The sequence below is a fragment of the Actinia tenebrosa genome, unplaced genomic scaffold (assembly GCF_029948245.1).
Source record: "Actinia tenebrosa isolate PJP-AT-01 unplaced genomic scaffold, QUT_ActTen_1.0 PGA_scaffold5__44_contigs__length_20552954, whole genome shotgun sequence".
NCBI lineage: Eukaryota > Metazoa > Cnidaria > Anthozoa > Actiniaria > Actiniidae > Actinia > Actinia tenebrosa.
Genome location: NW_028292582.1, coordinates 10,188,844 through 10,210,373, shown reverse-complemented (window position 1 = coordinate 10,210,373; position 21,530 = coordinate 10,188,844). Strand labels below are relative to the sequence as shown.

Sequence of the window (21,530 nt, the reverse complement as noted above, 5' to 3'; positions counted from 1 at the left end):
TTTCTCACCTCTTTGGTCTCACTAGTTCCTTATGGATATGGGAGGTGGGGAGGGGAGGGGAAGGGGGGGGGGGGGGGGGGGGGGGGGGGGGAGAACGAGAGGGCCGGGGGAAGGGAGAAGGGGAGAGGGAAGGGAAGGGAAGGGGAGGGGAGGGGGAGGGGAGGGAGGGGAGGGGAGGGAGGGGAGGGGAGGGGAGGGGGAGGGGAGGGGATGGGGGGAGGGGAGGGGAGGGGAGGGGAGGGGAGGGGAGGGGAGGGGAGGGAGGGAGGGAGGGAGGGAGGGGAGGGAAGGGCGGGGAGGGGGAGGGGAGGGAGGAGGGGCGAGGGAGGAGAGGAGAGGAGAGGAAGGAGGGAGAGGAGAGGAGAGGAGAGGAGAGGAGAGGAGAGGAGAGCGCGGGAGAGAGTAGAGGAGGGGAGGCGGGGAGGACTGTTTTCGGGTATTTCTCTTCTCTTATGCGTCTCTTCTCTTCTCTTCTCTTCTCTTATTTCTCTATCTCTCTCTTCTCTTCTCTTCTCTTCTCTTCTCTTCCCTTCTCTTTTCTTTTCTTTTCTTTTTTCTTATTTTGGAAAAATAAATATTTTGAAAAGTCTGTAGAAAACATCTGCAAAGCTGCTCTTCTTGGTCGGTCTTCCTGTGGGTTTCTGACCAGTCTCCCTCAAGTCTCGTGACCAGCGCATGACGCCTGACGTTTTTCTTCTGCAACAACAATCTACGTTTATCCAACTTTTACTTCTTTATTTCCTCTTTTACTTTCACTTATTGTCGAAAAAATTCATCAAAATGCTCTAAAAGGCTTCAAGGATGCTCATTACTTACCTAACCGTTGGAATTTTATCGTTTTTCGCTCTGAATTCCGCATTTGTAAGCAGCAAACACGATATTATTGACAAGAACTGCAAAAAACAACTCGAAGGATTAGCAGAATCAATATCGAATTTTACGCGATGTGCAGTCAGCCAAGCCTCTCCGTTTAAGTTCTGTCGTATGTGCTATGAACAGTACGACGATGTAAGAAGAAACAAAAACGAAATCTATAAAAAAGGTGGCTGTGTATCAGAACTCGTTGAGTCAGAACGATATCAAATTGTAAGCCATGCATGTGAGTTTGCTAAAAGGCTTTGGGAAGAATCAAACTGCTTCAGTAAGTATATCAGTTATTCCAAGAAAAACTACATGTGATTGTACTGTATTGGAGTGCTTTGGGTACGAACTCTGTCTATAGCTTGTTTCTCAGTGACCTTACAACTTATTTTAGGAGCAAGTGTGGCTTGGTTGGTTAGTGTGCTGCCTGTTAAGCAAGAGGTCCATAGTTTGATCCTCAGCGACCTCACACACTTGTTTTGAGGAGCAAGTGTGGCTTGGTTGGTTAGTGTGCTGCCTGCTAAGCAAGAGGTCCATAGTTTGATCCTCAGTGACCTGACACACTTGTTTTAAGGAGCAAGTGTGGCTTGATTGGTTAGTGTGCTGCCTGCTAAGCAACAGGACCATATGTAGTTTGATCCTCAGTGACCTCACACACTTGTTTTGAGGAGCAAGTGTGGCTTAGTTGGTTAGTGTGCTACCTGCTAAGCAAGAGGTCCATAGTTTGATCCTCAGTGACCTCACACACTTGTTTTGAGGAGCAAGTGTGGCTTAGTTGGTTAGTGTGCTGCCTGCTAAGCAAGAGGTCCATAGTTTGATCCTCAGTGACCTCACACACTTGTTTTAAGGAGCAAGTGTGGCTTGGTTGGTTAATGTGTTACCTGCTAAGCAAAAGGGTCCATAGTTTGATCTTCAGTGACCTCATACATTTGTTTTAAGAAGGAAGTGTGGCTTGGTTGAATAGTGTGCTTCCTGCTAAGCAAGAGGTTAATACTTTAAGATAGTTTTAAGACTCAAAATAGACCCATAGGTCACTCACTTTGATGTCAATTTTTGCCTCGTCTTACCTGTCACGTTTTCCATGTATATGTATAATTACACAATATGTCACTAGTATTTGTTATCACTTAGGGTGTCTAAAATCTAAAAGGGGGGGGGGGGGGGTGGTAATCCCTATAGTTGCTATACGGGTATGTGCCGCCAAACAGGGTGAACGGGTGGAACAGGGTATATAAAATCATGCTCTCTCCTCTCTGGAAGAGGATATCTGTTTTCGCAATACCGGAACAGAGTATGGTTTTCAGCGATGTTGCTCTGGAACAGGGTATGAACTTCAGCAATTTTACTCTGGAATAGAGTCGGGGTTCAGTGGGCTAAGCGGCACATCCCTACCCTAAACGGGCAAGAGTACCCCCCCCCCCCCCCCGCATAATGGCAGGGATATATATTACAAGATGTGAAATAAGATAAAATGACAGTGATAATACTCTATTAAGCAGACCCATTATTAAGAGGATAATCTTCATTTTAAGAAAGCAAGTTGCAAAGTGCCCATATTTACTGTGAGATAAGACTCTATTCAGCAGACATCCTTCATTAAACAGACAACTAGTTGCATGTCCCAAAAAATTGTTTTCACTTATTTACTGTAAAACAAAACTCAATTAAATTGATGTGGATACCAAGTAAGATCCCAAAGATGTCTGCTTAATAAAGGTACCACTGTAACCCAAAGGGGGGGGGGGGGGGGGGTACTAGAGTGCCCCAAGCACCCATAGCTTTGTATTCAGTTGTTCCACACTCATGGATGTTTATCAATGAGTATAGGTCCCTTACATGTGACATCATCAAAGCAGCTCGATCTGGGGGACAATTCAAAACAACAAAACAAAAGAATTCCAATCTCCTGAGAATTGGAACCTATTGTTTTGTCCTCCAGATTGAGCTGCACTCCTAATTCTCTCTGTTGTCCAGGTTGTTTTTCCTCTGATCATAAAAATGAAGACAGTATTGGTACAAAATGGGAGATAGATCCAAAAGTGAAGGACTTCTTTAATAAGCAACAAATATTGTATGATTGCTTCAAAAATTTTACAACGGTAAGTTTTGCAACAGACATTTAGCTTCTCATACTCATTAATAATTCATGAGGCAACCAACCAATCAATGGGCTATTTTTGGGTCACATGTTACTTGAAATCTGGTAAAATCATGCGAAAGGAATGCATTCAGTAACTGGAACAAAATTAATTCAGTCCTAGGACTGAATTAATTTTGTTTCAGTTACTTCAAGTCGAATAATTAATGAGCATGAGAAGTTATTTCAAAGCCTCCAATATCGGACTGGACAGAATTTCAAGTCCGATTGCGCCTTGGACTAGAACTACACAGAATTGCACCTCGGACTAGAACTAATTGCTTGGACTTGAAATCCCGTCCAGTCCTCATTGTTGGCTTTGAAATATAACTTCAAATTTATAGACAAATGGATTTTAAAATTTTATTTGATCTCATTCCACAGATTCCAGTAAATCCAGCAGCAAACACGTCATCTGCAAATACGACCAGCATATGCAAGTTCTGCAAGCCAAACTATGAAGACTTAAATGATGTATATAAAGACTTGATAAACCAAGTTGGAGGCTATCCAAAGGAAAACTTGCTTTGTGCTGATGTTATGTCTGCTGTAAGTAACAATATAAAAGTTATGATATTAAATAAAGATAAGGTGCTTATTTGGTGTCTTTTAAGTTTTTATAGAGCTCTGAAACAACGTCTGGGCTGATCTAAGTCAGGGCATGGCTAACTCACAGATTAAACCCTGAAACAACCTCTGGGCCGATCTAAGTCAGGGCATGGCTAACTCACAGATCAAACCCTAAAACAACCTCTTTGCTGATCTAAGTCAGGGCACGGCTAGTTCACTTATATTTCTTAATTTTTGCGTGTTAGATTTTGCGAAGGAAGTACAGCTCGAATAACTTTGCTCACGTATGACGCGAAGTCCAAGAATCGACACTTCTAGCCACTGAAAGCAATGAGCGTGGGCCACGCTTCAAAGTAAACGAGTGTAAATAATTTATATATCTATTTTACTCGCAGATGAACAGTACCAGACATAAATGGAGTTCGACATTTGGCTGTATCAAGATAAACTACGACACAGCATCAGTTGTTGCCTTGACTTGTCTTTTCGCTTTTCTACCCGTTATATTTTACTCTGCAGCAAAACTTCGTGGTGATGAAGTTGACAAAAAATCAAGTAAGTTCAAGAAAAAATCTTTCCAAATTGTAATTTTGGTATAATAAAGCCCCGTTTACACTGGCGATTTTTGCGGCGATTTTTGCGGCGATTTTTGTGGCAAATTTCGGAAATATGAAATCTTTTGTCTCATCCTTCAAAAGAGACATTCGTCTAGGAAAATCTTGGTATCCTGAAAAAAAACTTTACAATTCTTTACCATTATTTATTATGGACAAAATCGCAAAACAAATCGCAGCTAAAATCGCCGCAAAAATCGCTAGTGTAAACGGGGCTTAATACATCGTTTGGTTCTACATGGTGTTGGGTGATGGCAAACCCTATACTTCTACATCTACTTCGAAGTCGTTATCGTTAGCAGCATCAGCATCGTCATTGCCATTATCATCGTCGGTCATCAGCATCAGCCTCCGCATCTTTGATATCATTGACATCATCATCATTTGTCATTATCATCATTATCATAGTTATCTTCATCATCAACATTGTCATAACCCAGGGGCGGATGTCGTAATTTTAGGAGGGGGTAACCATTACAAAGGTCTTAAGAGTAAATTTTTTTCAATAACGAGCAATAATGGCAAAAAGCGCTAAAAACTAGACCTTTGTATGAGTTTTGATCCCAATTTTCGTTTTTGGTTAACACTCAAAACCTTTTTTTAACAGTTAGAAACTGATGTACTATGATAAAATGCTTGTTTGAAGCGGTATTTTCAATCGTACAAAGATGTTTTGTTGCATTTGTGTTAGAATGTTGCTTTGTCAGGCTTTTTTTTTATAGAAAATATATGGGAAATAAGCAAATGAAGGCCTAAACCTCATTTTCGATTCAAATTTTTGCTTTGGGTTAACACTTGGATTCCACTTTCATCGGTCATCTCCAATTCCAAACAAGTTCAACTTCTGAATAACAAGATTCTAGCCTTGTACAACAGCCTTTCTTCAAGAAAATAGTTTTTGGCGCTCAATTCTTGAATACGAAAAGAATTCTCTCTTAAAAAAGGAATTCGAGTTAAAAGGAGGGTGACTAGTCACCTCTTTTACCACCCCTGGATCTGCCCCTGTCATCATCACCATCATCATCATCATCATTATCGTGACACCATCATCTTCATCATCTTCACCAACATCATCAACATCGTCAACATTGAAATCGTCCCGTCATCATAATATATTACTTATTTTTCATTTTTTTATCCTTACAGGCTATAATGTCATACCACAAATCAGTTATGACGCAGAGTAGCGCAGGGCATTAACACATAAGCATGTCAAGAGCGTTTTCACTCACGTGACAAGGCAGCCATATTGGAGTAGCAAATAATAGAAACTTTCTGCACAGTATTTGCATAAAAATAGAGTTCAATTTCCAGAGGATAGAAAATGTATTGTTTTGGTACCCCATAATGGCCGCTGTGACGTCACGTGAAAACGCTCTATACAGTGTTTGCAACTATGTGACTCAAAATCCCTTAAGATATGAATAACAATGAAACAGCCGACATATTCCTTGATCTAACAAGAGAAACTAATGAGGAATGCTTCGTTATCGTCAACCAAGATGGCGACTATGACGTAACACGCACATGCTATGTACCCCTTTTCTGCCTGGCAACAAGGTTTTCCCATTTCAGGAGACCACATGTCATTCTCTTGAGACATTCTCTTGAGAATGACAGGGCAGAAAAACGGTTTTTGGCCTTTGGCCATAAGGACAGCTTTACGTATTTAAACTCAATATTTTGCAAACACGTTCTTTTGGAGCCAAATAGCAAAATATCAAATGCGACCAAAATTTATTGAATGTGTATTTGAGATATAAAACCGTGTACTTTGGGAGAGGTGATATTTTGATCAGCAGAAAAAACTGACATTTTCGTGAATACTAAGTCAGGATTTACTCTAATAATTCGACAGAATTTCATCACAAGTTTCGAGCAGCAGTGACACAAATGAAACGCTTAAAGATATGGAGTATTAAGCTCAGTTAAATAAAAAAAATCGTGAAAGTAGCGGGGTTGTCGTTTTTCTGCCCTGTCCTTGAGAATAAGATGTTTGAGTTGAAACCATATTCATGCGTCTTCTCATGCACAACCGTTAAACAAAGAAATTATACTCTAGGGAATGACATGTGGTCTGAAATAGAGTAGACTGACATTAATGCTGGAGAAAATTGAACAGGGTGGATGTAAGACTAAAGGAAAGAAGATAAGAGCGCGGTTATCGTGTAGTGAACACTCTTACTTTCACACTTCAAGCTGAGAAAACCGTTTGGCCAACTTAACTAACAACATAATTTGACATCGGCAATCGGTGTCTGTTCCATCAAGTATATCATAAACACATTTTAGATTGTCAGGCGTAACAACAGTAAATAGGGAGGTAGACAATGAATGCTGGATCGGTGTATTCTTCTTTGTCTGAAACAGAAAGTATTATGGCCAAAGGGGTTTACTCTATTTCCGAATGCTAATATACACCTAATTCAAAAAACGTTGTCATCGCCAAAGGCGATAGGCGATAGGTCACTCAGACATGTGAATGGTTTCGTTGAATACAAAGAACATTGAATCAGTCTCAACACTAAGGTCCACGTTCTTGACGAGAATAAGAAGCAGAAACACAAGTCATTCCAGCTATTCTTGGATCTTGGAATAACCTATCTCCTATCGCCTGTTGCCTATCCGCCTTTGGCGATGACAACGTTTTTTGAATCAGGTGTATATATTAAACAAACATACCTGTTTAGTACTTTTCCAAAGTGTTGTCTTCTCATGGTCGAGCTTGTTAAGAGAAAATAGTATAATGTTCTTAAATAACCCTGAAACAACCTCTTGGCTGATCTCAGTCAGGGCATGGCTAACTCACATATCGAACCCTGAAACCACCTCTGGGCTGATCTAAGTCAGGGCATGGCTAACTCACAGATCGAACCCTGCAACTGAACCTCTGGCCTGATCTACGTCAGGGTACGGCTAACTCACAGATAGAACCCTGAAACAACCTCTGCGCGGATCTACGTCAGACTCACCCGCTGGCCCAGATATATATTGTTTTGAGTAAAATAGATAATTTTTCTGGAATCAAGAATTAATGTGAACCAACTTTTACATGAATATACTAATTTATGCACAAATATCTGACCGGTTTTACATATCAATTTTACTAAAGAAAAGTTACTAAAATACACTTTTCCCTTATCCCAAGTTTATGAGTTTATTTTTTCAGTTTTAGGAACTTAAGCTGAAAAAAAATTGAAATTTTCTTAGGACTGGAGAATCTAGTAAAAAATCTATCAACGCAATCGCATCGGATCAAGTTAAAATTTACAATTTCGGTTTATAACCCCTTAGGATAGTCGACTTTGTTTTAGTCTAAATTTTATAAATAATTCTTTACGAGATAGATAAATAACCGTTTACCCACTAGAGGTCAGAAATGCTTCAATGATTTTGTTCAAATATACCTTAGGCAAGAATCTAATTCGGCGCTTTTTTGTTCTGAAAAGTTTTTGTTTTACCTTGAAATTTCCGGTTTATCGAGTTTCGGAAAATGTAGCTGTTTTTAAAATTAAGTTTGGTGTTTATAGAGTATTCTCTAGCAAGCCATGGCATGAAATCTGATGTTATATAGACAAGTTTTTTTCGTTAATGATATTTGTTTCGTACTGAGTTATTGTCGCTTCACCAGCATCACAATCTATCTAAAAAATCAGTCAATCGATTCAAATCTGGCAAATGGTAAAGTTTATCAAGTCCCATTGCATAACACAAGCGAGTAAGCAAATCATCGTCGATTGATTCGGCCAGGATTAACGTATCCTTCTTGGTCAATCCAGTATCAAACATCGCGTGGTTTTGCTGTTTATATACTCCTGGTATTTGATTGTAATCCTTCTTTGTCGTAGGACAAATTCTTGGTTGGAATGTACCTGGGAAATAGTGCAGTGTTCCATTCGTTTGATGTGGTCTTGAATTCAAAAAACCATTTCTGTTTTGAGATTCTGGTTGGAAGTTTCCATAAGTAGCAGCCATTTTCCCGTCTTTCTTTTTACTCGGCTCGAAGTAGAAAGTCAAGAAAACTGATAACGAGCAGCTAGCCGTTCGAAAGAGAGGAAAAACAAGTGAACAGCTCGTCTTCTATAGAAGATTTTTGCTTGTTCTAATTCAATTCAACTAGTTTCTCCGCGGCCTCTAGTATATCGTCGTCAGTTATCGCGTAATGAACTCAGCTCAAAGCGAGCTTGTTTTGAAAATAAGTCTTCAATGGAATAACAAACACACATAAATCTAGAAAAAAACAAAGAACACTAGATAGCCACGGTGCTTTGTTCGCTGACAATGGTTCTAACAATCGTACGATCAAAATTCTTAATGATGCATTTGTTGTAAGAGCTATTTGCAATTCAAATCTTGTTAAAATGTGCTCTTTACAATTAGTGAATGGCTAGATAGTTGCTGAAATAAAACACGAAGAAAAAAACAAAAAACAATGAGGCAAAATATACGTAAAGTCAAATCTTAAAAACTCGATGGCGAAAGATTTACTTGTTTTGCAAATTAAGGCGTTTTGTAGCGATTTTATAACATTTTTTCTAGAAGTTAATTCTATTGTTACGAGAGGACGAGCGAAGCATGTGCCCGAAGGTGTGAAAGGAATGTTCAAGGACAAGAAAACACCCTCGAGCACATACATTTAAAACTAATTAATAACATATGAAGATAGGCTCTAGGCTGAACATCACTGCCACTCTTTCGCTTGTAAATGAATAAGAGTTACATTGTTTAGCACGTGGCATGGACACCTTATTTTATACAGCTCGTGTTCAACTACCAATTTACTAACGATTGAGTGAAAAAGTCAATGTGGTTCAGAATAAAACTATTTCACTCTCTTGTAAAAAAGAATTCTAACCAAGATCAAATTGTTTATGTTTCCTGTAACAAGTCTTAACGGAGGTATCTCATTTTTAACTAGCCTTTTTCCAAATTTCAAAATGAAGCGTTTATATGAGTTGAGTCACGTGGCGGTGAAACGTCCAACGATCGGATCGACGGTTCGATTCCTGCGAACGTTCTCTCCCTTGTCTCTCTTGTCTCCCTTTCTCCCTCCGTAAGAATTAACATGTGAGCTAAGAGTCGTACACACACTAAGAGTATTCATTCAGGAACCTAAAAGCACCTAAAACCTAAATAAAGGTTAAAGCGTTAGGGCGAGGGTTTGCATTGAAATTCAATATCAAGGCCCTGCGTCCCTCGATGCTTTTTAGCTTTCTCTTTCTCTTTTACTCCGACGAAGGACTAGCGTCCGAAACGTCAGTAAGTTTTTTCATCTTTTCACGGTGTATAATGTAACCCTTTTATCATTACTGTTTCATTAGAAACACCGACGCAGCTCACACTAGTTTTTAGATAGCTATCTCTGCTTTTTAACTGGTTTAAAAAACCACCAAGCCCTATTTATAATGTTTGACGGGGGGTAAGAATTTCGATCCCGGGTTTTGAATTCAGCCCCGCTCTCCCCTGTTAGTATCAATGCTGAATTCAAGACCCGGGACAATTTTTCCATCGAAATTCAAACCCAACATCCAACAATAGAAATAGGGCGCGGTTGGTTTTTACAAAAGAAAACAATTGGTTTAGAGTCTCCTGTTATCGATTATGTATGCAATTTTTTCCACGGGTTAAATGAAATCAACCTAACCTTATTGCCCAAAATATCCCCCAGACCGCATCAAATAGGCACTTCTGGAAAACGTATATCGTTTTGCCTCGGGAGCATGCCCCCGTACACTTAACCTCCTCTTTCACATAGTGTGTGGTGAATTGCGTCAAACACTGGCGTTTTACCCCTTTTCTCACATTCCTTGATCCGCCTCTGTAAAAGTCGAGAAAAAAATATGCAGTTTTTGACTGCTTTTTTTTCCTGGTGGGATGGTCGAATTTAATCCTATCTAATCACAAAACAAACGAACCGACGAACGGAAAATAACATATAACCATAGCAGTAGCAGTAGCAGTAGCAGTAGCAGTAGCAGTAGCAGTAGCAGTAGCAGTAGCAGTAGCAGTAGCAGTAGCAGTAGCAGTAGCAGTAGCAGTAGCAGTAGCAGTAGCAGTAGCAGTAGCAGTAGCAGTAGCAGTAGCAGTAGCAGTAGCAGTAGCAGCAGTAGCAGTAGCAGTAGCAGCAGCAGCAGTAGCAGTAGCAGTAGCAGCAGCAGCAGTAGCAGTAGAAGTAGCAGCAGCAGCAGTAGCAGCAGCAGCAGCAGCAGCAGTAGCAGTAGCAGTAGCAGTAGCAGTAGCAGTAGCAGTAGCAGTAGCAGTAGCAGTAGCAGTAGCAGTAGCAGTAGCAGTAGCAGTGATATATAACTAGAGTCGCCTGACAGTCCGCTGCTTCTATTGGGGTCAATTGTTTATAAGACGACGAATAAGAACTTGACTTTCTCATCATAAACGTTTCAAAAGAGTGTTTGTAGTGCAAGAAATTTGCATACACACATGCACGAATCCTCACGTTTCTACAGTGCTGAGGTCAAGCCCTCGCAATTCATGCAAGTTCTCTTTAAATTTTCCAAACACATTTGGCGACATGATGAAAATATTGTAACGTTCCTAAAGAGTCAAAGGTTAAACGTAATATTCAACTGTCCGACAATTTGTCATCATCAGTCTAGCCAGACTTCACAATTTTAAAATGAATCTTATTGGCACGCGCGGTTTCAAATGTATACTATGCAAGACAAGTATCTAAAATTTGCAAATTTTTAACAGCACGTTTGCACGATGGCGTCATTGATTGACCTCTTCTACCAAACTCCCTTGCACACTTTCTTTTGTTCAGCTAATAGCACAAATTTAAACAAGAAAGAAAATTCGCGAAGCATCTTGGTACTGAGTGGGAGTAAAATGACGCCATCATGCAAACGTGTTGTTCCTTGATAGAATTTGTTGCACAACATCAAAAATAATAATGAAATAGCATTTTCAATTGAAAGTCATTTTGTAATAGAGCGCTTGAATGTGGCGTCAAAGGAGCTCAATTTTGAGGACAAAACAAATGAAGAAAATTTCAATATTGAGAATAGAAAACAAATCGTTTTGTCCTGCAAAGTGAGCTGCATGCATTCCGATATGCTGCAAATGCTGCATCCTTATTTTTCATACCGGTGAATGACTTCTTGCACGTCTCGTGCGTTCTTAAAATGATTTTACACGTGACTGACCCTATAAAACGAGGAGTGCGACTAGTTATATATATGTCGTAATTAACATCCAATCGATCAACATTGAACCGTGAAACTAAAACTACGTCACTGTAATAGTGTATGTGCGTATTAACACATCAATCCCCCGACTGTAGAAGAAAGTCAGTCTTTATTCCAGGCTTGTTCAAAGCGATATAATAAATACAAAAGGATTTAGCACAGATTAACAAGTCAAAGAGGTTCTGTATGGCGCGCGGAATGGTTCAAAATTGTCATTTCGATGTAGTTGAATATTTGTTTGTCAATTGCGTTACTTCGCTTGAATGTGTACACTTATCAGTGCATTGCATTACACAAGCACGTTCCATATGTTGTTTTTTTTTTTGTCAATCAATGCTTATAAAAATAGTCAATCACCAAAACTCGGTCAATTACAAAAACTCTGTCAATTACAAAAAACTCGGTCAATCACCAAAACTCGGTCAATTCAGCAAAAAACTCTGTCGATTACAAAACTCGGTCAATTCCAAAAACTCTGTCGATTACAAAACTCGGTCAATTCAGCAAAAAACTCTGTCGATTACAAAAACTCGGTCAATTCCAAAAACTCGGTCAATTCAGCAAAAAACTCGGTCAATTCAGCAAAAAACTCGGTCAATTACAAAAACTCGGTCAATTCAGCAAAAAACTCGGTCAATTACGCAACAATAAGCACGTGTCATATGTCTTTTGTCAATCATCACGCGTAAAACTCTGTCGATTCAGCAAAAAAACTTTGTCGATTCAGCAAAACCTTTTCGATTACGTAACACAGGTAAGCACAAGATATGTCTTTTTTTTGTCAATCATCACGCGTAGCATCCAAAGCTCCTCTCAGTCGACGTCAGAAATACTATATGAAATACCATATTCCATTGTTTTTTTGGTCTTAGTTTGACTGTTAGTCACTAAATACACGGCCGGCCAATAAAAGTAAGAGTTAGTTAGCGAGAACAGAGGTATTTAGCTATATACAGACCGGGGATATATCCGGGGATATATGTATCAAGCATGAACAATACAGTACTGCTCATAATCGCATGGGGAGCTTTTGACATTTCAGGCTTTAACTTAGAAAATAATATATATACTTTCAATGAAACAACGTTCTTGAATCAACCTCAATCAATTTGTCAACTCGATTATGAGCAGTACTCAGCTCAGTCTACCTTCTCTCGAAACTTGCGAAGTTAGAAGTTGAATCATAAACTATGGTTAAGTCATATCCGATCCAGAGCCTTGCAAAGCCTTGTGTAGTGGGCAGAAGGGTCTTAGAGTGTATTGTTCATGCTTGATACATATATCCCCGGTCTGTATATAGCTAAATGCCTCCGTTCTCGCTAACTAACTCTTACTTTTACTTGACCGGCCGTGTATTTAGTGACTAACAGTCAAACTAAGACCAAAAAAACAATGGAATATGGTATTTCATATAGTATTTCTGACGTCGACTGAGAGGAGCTTTGGATGCTACGCGTGATGATTGACAAGAAAAAGACATATCTTGTGCTTACCTGTGTTACGTAATCGAAAAGGTTTTGCTGAATCGACAAAGTTTTTTTGCTGAATCGACAGAGTTTTACGCGTGATGATTGACAAAAGACATATGACACGTGCTTATTGTTGCGTAATTGACCGAGTTTTTTGCTGAATTGACCGAGTTTTTGTAATTGACCGAGTTTTTTGCTGAATTGACCGAGTTTTTTGCTGAATTGACCGAGTTTTTGGAATTGACCGAGTTTTTTGCTGAATTGACCGAGTTTTTGGAATTGACCGAGTTTTTGTAATCGACAGAGTTTTTTGCTGAATTGACCGAGTTTTGGTGATTGACCGAGTTTTTTGTAATTGACAGAGTTTTTGTAATTGACCGAGTTTTGGTGATTGACTATTTTTATAAGCATTGATTGACAAAAAAAAAAAAAAAACATATGGAACGTGCTTGTGTAATGCAATGCACTGATAAGTGTACACATTCAAGCGAAGTAACGCAATTGACAAACAAATATTCAATTACATCGAAATGACAATTTTGAACCATTCCGCGCGCCATAGTTCTGTGTGCGTTTGGCGTGTGTGTGTTTAGTAACTGATGTTGTGTGCTCGTGATTATCAACTTACATTACAACTCAATATTCATTATGATTTATTATTGTAAATATCTATCTTCTTACTATTTCTTTTCTTTTTGTTTAGTCTATTTTGTACTCCGTAAATCATTTTAAAATAAAATTATCATCGTGGTCTCTCTAGATGACAGTCTTTTTTTTTTCCTTTCCAAAAGGAATATATCTCACGTCTTGATTCGAATCCATGCGAAACGTTGCCATCGAGCAATCGTTGTTTTTTCATTTTTTCTTCCAAATTATGTTCCAGAAGTTTTCAACATTCCTTCCCCAGGGGACTAGGGGTGGGCACGATCGTTAATTCGTAAATCCCTAAGAGGAAAATGCAATCTAGTCGTTAGAATACATCAAAATCAAACGTTAACCCGGCGTCAATGGTCGTTTTAAGGGTCACTAATAAGGCAAGTAAACATGTCGACATCATTCCGAGACACTTCAACTAAAACTTGTCACTTAAAGTATTCGAAGTTTCCTAAGGCATAAAGGCTATAAATATCAAATATCTTTTTGAACTTTTGTAATTGAATCTATGGATACTATTTTTTGTGTATTTTAAGTTATATTCTGTGACCCTCCGTAAATCTTGCGAGATATATGGGACGAGCTTAGAATTGCAATTGCCTGCTGCTTTTAATCTTTGAATGAATGGAATTTTGAATAAGAGTTTACTATAGACTCTTACATAATTTAAAAACTGAAGATAGCTGTTTGTCGAGTTCCGAAACGTTTCCACTGTACCAACATAATCATCAAAACTCTGCAAACATCCACTCACATTTAATCAATGGAATATTCATAATTTTTAACTGAAATCTAAAACCTAAAAATAACTTGAGTTCAAAACAATTAATCCTTCATGGCTTGAATTAAGGCATTTTCAGACAAAATAGGTCTGATCGGACGTAACGCTACTCCTAACATCAGCTTTTTTACTTCACGTATAAACTTGATTAACGTGTCAGTATTCTCGCATTCTACTAGTAGTGAACTTATCGGGGACACTTTGATAAACACGTTATATTTTTTTACGTGCCATTTGACAGTGCAAGACGCCATCACTCATGCGGAAGAAATCGTCTGGGATTGGTCACTGGGTTCCGAAGTAAACAAACTAATATAAGATACTAGGAAAACATATAACGTGCGACGAGAGGCTTGCACGGTTAGTAGAGTTCGGAAAGTTGATGTCGTCACTGCATGGTTAACGAACTCACCTCTCGCATCGCACTTGGAAATTGCAGCGAGAATTTAATCAACATGACTTGTTTTTACGTCTTATTAGAAAGCCTCAGTTCATTCCTAAATATCAACTTATTTTTTACCGTCGCTACCTCGTTGCTACTTGTTCTGGTTTTCGCTTCTAAACTGCAAGGTGTGAGACTACAACGCAGGCTACCTCCAGGCCCTATTAGCATACCCATACTTGGTAAGTCGAGTTGCTCACAACTTAAAATTATATAAGATAAACGTATTTGCTTGAATAATTTTGATTTTTCTTAAACATGTAATTTCCGAACATATTTCTTTATATGTTGTCTTATTTGCTTTAATGATTTTGATTTTTCTTAAATATATACTTTCCGAACATTTTAACTTTTTGTCTTTTTTTAAATAATTTTGAAGTCATTTGCGGTAATTTATAATTTTCAGCTGGTCGATAACCCCTTATGTTTTTTAAACTTTAGTCACTCTGACTTACTAATTTCATGACATGCTATATATTGGCTTCATAATAGTCTAAAATTAACTTCCATTTATAATATTAAATGCTGTCTTACAAGCCTGATACAATGCAAGACAATATCAAACACATGATACGGCTTCATTTTTTAGCTTCATATTTACGTGCATAAGGTAAAAGCATAAGATAAAGTTAAAAAGATTCGGGTGTTCATCAACTTTCAACTGCATCAGTTTATACTGCCAAAATAATAATAATAATAATAATAATAATAATAATAATAATAATAATAGAATAAAACAAAAATTCCCTACCTTTAATTTGACATTGGATGATTTCAGCTGAAAAATTTCACCAAAAGTTTCTAAACCTTTTGCTGAAACGAAAAAATATTTGGTTTTTCTTTTTTGAATGTCTTGGATTTTTTAAACTGAATTTTTAATAGCATCGCTGATAAACTCGGCTCTTGATTTTCTTTATATTTTAATGAAAAATTAAGATGTTATAGTTTTAAAATATGAGTGCTATTACATCCAATTTTTCAAACATAAATACAGTTCAAATTAAATGTCGCAAAAGTCCTAATAGGTAACTGCATATTTACCAAAAGACGTCGAGCAATTTCTTAATCAAAAACCTTACGTGAAGCTGAAGCCACAGGAGAACTCACAACCGTTCAGACGGGGATGAAGCTTCTTGGAATAAAGAGAGCAGTCAGAGAGAGGCTCAAAAATATGATAAAATTGATTTTTCATAGAAAATTGATTTTAACAGCTTTGATTCATAGAAACTGTCTTAAAGAAATCCAGAAAAACTTTAAGTCCAATATTATTAGTTTAGTGACATAAGCAATTCAAATTTCCGTGCTTCGCCGAACAAACAAGCTGGTTTCTAGATTTTTCTTTAAAGCGATGTTTTTTCCCCCCGCTTCTCAAGTTGTTTATGTTACTGTTCCTAACGAAGCTAAAAGCTCGTAAATCTACCATAAAGATAAAGAATGCTTACCTAGCGGTGCAAAAGGGAAGTTTTTTATTAGCTATTAAACTCTGCTGTATTTTTTTTTAAAAAAAAGCTTGATTACTGAATGTTCTGTGGATCACCGATCGTTTTGAATGGAGGTTGCGGCGGAGTTTACAAAACTCTTCCTGTCCGGAAGGAAGAAAAAGCTAAAAACTACAATATTTTTAATAATTTCAGAAAATTATAACCTTTTTTTACTATGCTTATGTTTATAGCTGTCTTTCTCGCTCGTAAATCATAGTCGCCATGGAGCGAGCTCACTTGGCCATACCATTCATTCAATGTCGAAAAAATGTACAAAAAAAGTCTGTATTCCAAAAAAACTTGAACATAACAAGTTTTCAATATTACAATGCTTTTTTGAGAAAATATTTTTTTCGGGATTATCAAGAAAAATTGGTTTTTCGATAACATGCTGAATTCAGATTTTATAGTTTTGAAGCAAGTTTCGAAAATGACCCAAAAAGATACATCTCTAGAAACCATATGAATAAGTTGACTAAGGCAATTTTTTAAAAATTTGTATTAGCTTCCAATCAATCATTCGTAGAATGAGTTTTCATAGAATAATTATAGTAGAAAACGATTTTAAATCTAAGTTTATAAATTTAAAAACGGATGTCGAACATAAGTTTAGTCAACAACGACGTAGTAGAAGTCCCCACGAATGAGCGTTAAGTTAAAAGATAAAAGTCACTTACTAATTTTAGCAGTGATAATGATTACAACAGAATACAACTGATAAAGGATAGCTTCATTAGAACTTTTAGTGTATTCGGAAAGACAAAAAAGCGGTAAGGATCAACCGAAGCACTAGTACAGTCGAAACAACAAGCAAGCTTTACTCACATGCAACAACGATCGAGCTCGGGATCAATGCTTGAGAAACGAGCGTTCTCACAGCCATGTTTCACCATTTATATTTCCTAAGACTATGAAGATGTATTTTACAAACTCATTAATGCTAGAATCTAAAATGAAGGCGAAAAACAGTGTCATTAAGTTCCAACCAAATCCTTAACAAGTAAAAGACAATTACTTACCTTCGATGTGAGCTAGCTAGCTGACCAAACGGCGCAAATAGTTGTAGTATGCAACACCAACACGAAAATAAGTTAAAAAGTGCTTAAAAACCTTCCTCAAATAAATGAAACTTTTAAACTTTGTCAAATTTCTTTCGCCATCGAAACAAATTTTAGTATATGTATATATTGACTGTGCAACCTCGTCTGTAGAGAACACCACATGCAAATATATGTGTATATATGTATATCATATGTATATACATATGTGTCATTTGATCTTCATTATCTTTATTTTCTTTCTTCATCACATCATAGTTTGGTTGTTCCTCTGTTCTTGTCTTTCTTCTGTGTCCTTTCATCTTCTTCTCTTTGTTTTCTTTCCTCATCACATCATAGTTTGGTTGTTCCTCTGTTCTTGTCTTTCTTCTGTGTCCTTTCATCTTCATCTCTTTATTTTCTTTCCTCATCACATCATAGTTTGGTTGTTCCTCTGTTCTTGTCTTTCTTCTGTGTCCTGTCATCTTCTTCTCTTTATTTTCTTTCTTCATCACATCATAGTTTGGTTCTTCCTCTATTCTTGTCTTTCTTCTGTGTCCTTTCATCTTCTTCTCTTTATTTTCTTTCTTCATCACATCATAGTTTGGTTCTTCCTCTATTCTTGTCTTTCTTCTGTGTCCTGTCATCTTCATCTCTTTATTTTCTTTCTTCATCACATCATAGTTTGGTTCTTCCTCTATTCTTGTCTTTCTTCTGTGTCCTGTCATCTTCATCTCTTTATTTTCTTTCTTCATCACATCATAGTTTGGTTCTTCCTCTATTCTTGTCTTTCTTCTGTGTCCTGTCATCTTCATCTCTTTATTTTCTTTCTTCATCACATCATAGTTTGGTTCTTCCTCTATTCTTGTCTTTCTTCTGTGTCCTTTCATCTTCTTCTCTTTTTCTTTCCTCATCACACCATAGTTTGGTTGTTCCTCTGTTCTTGTCTTTCTTCTGTGTCCTTTCATCTTCTTCTCTTTATTTTCTTTCCTCATGACATCATAATTTGGTTGTTGCTCTGTTCCTGTGTTTCTTCTGTGTCCTTTCATCTTCATCTCTTTGTTTTCTTTTCTCATCAACTGGTCATAGTTTGGTTGTTCCTCTGTTTTCTGTTTGTCTCCTGTGCTCTCATCTCATCATATTTTGTTTGGTTCTCTGTTTCCATCTTTTTTGGTTGTTCCTCTGTTTCCTCTCTTTCTTGTATCTTTTCATCTTTATATCTTCACCACCTCCCCCCTACTTTACGTGTGAAACTACATCAGGTGACATGATATGCTGTTCTAAATGTTACGCTATCACTATAAATATACTTTTGTCACATGTGCTTTTGTCACATGGTATGTTCACATGACCTACCACTGGCACTGGCACATTGCATACTCTTGTCATATGACATACCTTGTCACACAATATACATTGTCATATTACATTGCTTAGTCACATAACACACCCCTGTGACATTAGTCACAGTACTCTTTACATATAACATTCTTGTCACATCTCCTGTCACGCTTACGTTATCATCACATGACATTGCTTTGTCACATAACACACTACTGTCACATTGACATACTCTTGACATATGACATTCTTGTCACATCTCTTGTCACGCATATATCATCACATGACATTGCTTTTTCAAATAACATATCTTTTTTCACGCATTCAGACACTCGATCTTGTCGCGTGGAATGCTCACATGGCATGACAAAAAATCTTTCCCTCTCTATGAGTTCATTAAGTTAAAACTTAATTTCCCATTATTATCTCCTAAATAAAGGTGCTGCCTATTGTATTGGAAAAGACAACTACAAAGACTTTACCAGGTTAAGCAAGAAGTATGGCGACATTTACAGTCTTTACCTTGGTAGTCGCTTGGTAGTCGTGCTGAACGGAAGTGACGTCATCAATGAAGCGCTTGTGAAGAACTCGACTGTATTTGCAGGTCGCCCTGATTTGCTCACCATGGTGAGGGCCGGATGTGGAGGAAGAGGAATTCTGCATTCCACCTATGAAAATAAATGGAAGGTTAGCATTATGGCACTTACAGCTGCTGGTGCTGTTGTTATTTTGTGGAGCGGTTTTGCATTTTTTCGTTTTGGGAAATGAAATCTTATTTCATGGAAGAACATTCATTATTCATACCCTACACTATGGCTAGGCCGTGAAACAGATCTATTATTGCTGCTGTTGTTCCTGTTGTTGCTGCTATTGCTGCTGTTGCTGCTGTTGCTGTAGTTGCTGATGTTGCTGTTGTTGTTGCTGTTGTTGTTGCTGCTGTTACTGATGCTGTAGTTGCTGTTGTTGCTGTAGTTGCTGATGTTGCTGATGTTGCTGCTGTTGCTGCTGTTGCTGCTGTTGCTATAGTTACTGTTGCTGCTGTTGCTGTAGTTGCTGATGCTGCTGTTGTTGTTGCTGCTGTTGCTGCTGTTGCTGCTGTTGCTGTAGTTGCTGATGCTGCTGTTGCTGTTGTTGTTGTAGCTGTTGCTGCTGCTGTTGTTGTTGTTGCTGCTGTTGTTGTTGTTGTTGTTGCTGCTGTTGTTGCTGTTGTTGCTGTTGTTGCTGTTGTTGCTGTTGTTGCTGCTGTTGCTGCTGTTGCTGCTGCTGCTGTTACTGTTGATTGCCTGGACGACAAACAACCATGCACGATTTAAAGACAAACTTCAAGACTTTCTAATCGTCAAAAACGATTTGTTAGGTTACCTTCATTTTGTCTTTGTCAACAGATATTACGTAAAACGTCCTTCTCTGCCATCCACAAGTACCTCACCACTAAAGATGTCTTGTACGCTACTCTTAACAAAGGAAGACATCGCCTTATCGAACAACTACACAACAACCAAGCCACACCATACGATGTCATGTCAGCACTCAAGTCCACCACTGCTACAGTCATACTTGGAGCTCTATTCGGCGACGATTACTGCAAACAAGACGTGGATAAAATCCTAGCTCTTTCAGACTCGTTCCGCGAGACCGTTGGATGTGGTTTAGCTATAGATTTCATGCCTTGGTTGAAGTATTTTCCCAATTCTCAACTTGATCGCTTGAGTGGCATCATGGATCAAGCAAAGAGCGTCATCAGCAAATTGTACTTTGAAAATAAATCCTCATACAAAAGAGGAACCATTCGTAATCTCGCTGATTCGTTGTTGGAAGGAGTCAACAATCTCAAGGACAAGCAAAGACAAAATCCAATACTAGACTGCAACTCAAACCTGGTTGAAGACGAAGGTCTCCCCACAGATGACCTGGATTCTATCATGGCTCTTGTCGATCTTTTTGGAGCTGGCTTTGATACCAGTTCCATCACTCTGTACTTTGCCATTGCGTACTTGGTCAAATACCCTCATGTACAAAGGAAGGCACAAGAAGAGCTTGATCAAGTCATTGGAAGACACAGGATGCCTCAAGTATCAGACCTTGACAATTTGCACTACACTAACGCTTGTGTTTACGAGTTGTTGCGTATCTGTGCTTTGGCGCCTTTGTCTGTGCCTCATTCTACCACATCTGATGTCATCTTTCGTGGCTACTTCATCCCTAAAGGTACACAACTCAAGAGAAAATTGTTTTCTACAAATTTTACATTTCATTTCATTTTCATGTTCGAAAAATAAATACCTTTGACCATTTTTGACCGTCTTTGAACATCAGGTACCGTAGTTTTCGTCAACCTGTGGTCCGTGATACGAGATCCAAAGCTATGGAAAGACCCGGATGTTTTTGATCCTACCCGTTTCCTTGACGACAAAGGTCACGTGATATCCCCTAGACGGTTACCCAAATTCCTGCCATTTTCTACCGGTCGTCGTGCTTGTGTTGGTAGATCGCTAGCCGAGGTTGAACTGCCGTTTTTATTGGCAAGTCTGGTTCACCAGTTCGAGTTTACAAGCGCTGACTCTAGCGAGGAGAAGAAGAAGACGGTCAAGACAGAAAATGGACTTACCTTGAAACCTACGAAATATGAAGTCATTATAAAAGCACGCTAAAGCACGCGAATTTCTATCGAATTCCTACTTTTTTGTTCCAAATTTACAGGGTTTTTAGTCGATGATCAGAGAACCAGAAAAAGTTAGAGCATTTTGACACAAAATGTATCCAATTTTGTCAGTAAACTACAACAGTTGACAGCTAGTTCGTATTAATGACTTTATCAAATTTGTAATTTGCTAGGATTGAACGGGGGGAAAACGGAAAAACGAAGGAAGGAAATAAACCTTACATAAAATTTTCAAAAAAAATAACGTTTTTATCTTACCAAAGTTTATTTTTTTAAACA

At 38.2% G+C, this 21,530-nt stretch overlaps 3 protein-coding genes across 9 annotated transcripts; 2 read left to right on the top strand and 1 right to left on the bottom strand.

The window, feature by feature from the left end:
• The first annotated feature begins 693 nt into the window (after positions 1-693).
• LOC116286950 (osteopetrosis-associated transmembrane protein 1) lies at positions 694-7,259 on the top strand. Its single transcript, XM_031693547.2, has 5 exons — positions 694-1,141; positions 2,836-2,960; positions 3,383-3,547; positions 3,964-4,123; positions 5,329-7,259. The coding sequence occupies exons 1-5, from the start codon at positions 802-804 to the stop codon at positions 5,367-5,369; spliced, it is 831 nt and encodes a 276-aa protein (XP_031549407.1). The 5' UTR covers positions 694-801; the 3' UTR covers positions 5,370-7,259.
• Positions 2,896-19,032, bottom strand: LOC116286951 (uncharacterized). Of its 7 annotated transcripts, XM_089037429.1 has the most exons (5): positions 17,231-17,383; positions 17,037-17,158; positions 15,482-15,543; positions 6,865-6,906; positions 2,896-3,545 (listed from the first exon to the last, which is right to left on the bottom strand). In XM_089037429.1, exons 2-5 carry the CDS (start codon positions 17,092-17,094, stop codon positions 3,537-3,539), a joined length of 171 nt encoding a protein of 56 aa, XP_088893555.1. In that variant the 5' UTR covers positions 17,095-17,158; positions 17,231-17,383; the 3' UTR covers positions 2,896-3,536. The 7 variants fall into 7 exon arrangements, 6 of the variants coding, with proteins under 6 accessions (XP_088893555.1, XP_088893550.1, XP_088893553.1 ...); XR_004196008.2 differs by lacking the exons at positions 17,037-17,158; positions 17,231-17,383 and adding an exon at positions 15,772-16,475; XM_089037424.1 differs by lacking the exon at positions 17,037-17,158 and having other exon boundaries at positions 17,231-19,032.
• LOC116286948 (steroid 17-alpha-hydroxylase/17,20 lyase) lies at positions 14,522-21,381 on the top strand. Its single transcript, XM_031693546.2, has 4 exons — positions 14,522-14,912; positions 19,029-19,276; positions 19,975-20,797; positions 20,906-21,381. The coding sequence occupies exons 1-4, from the start codon at positions 14,684-14,686 to the stop codon at positions 21,238-21,240; spliced, it is 1,635 nt and encodes a 544-aa protein (XP_031549406.2). The 5' UTR covers positions 14,522-14,683; the 3' UTR covers positions 21,241-21,381.
• Positions 21,382-21,530: the final 149 nt, after the last annotated feature.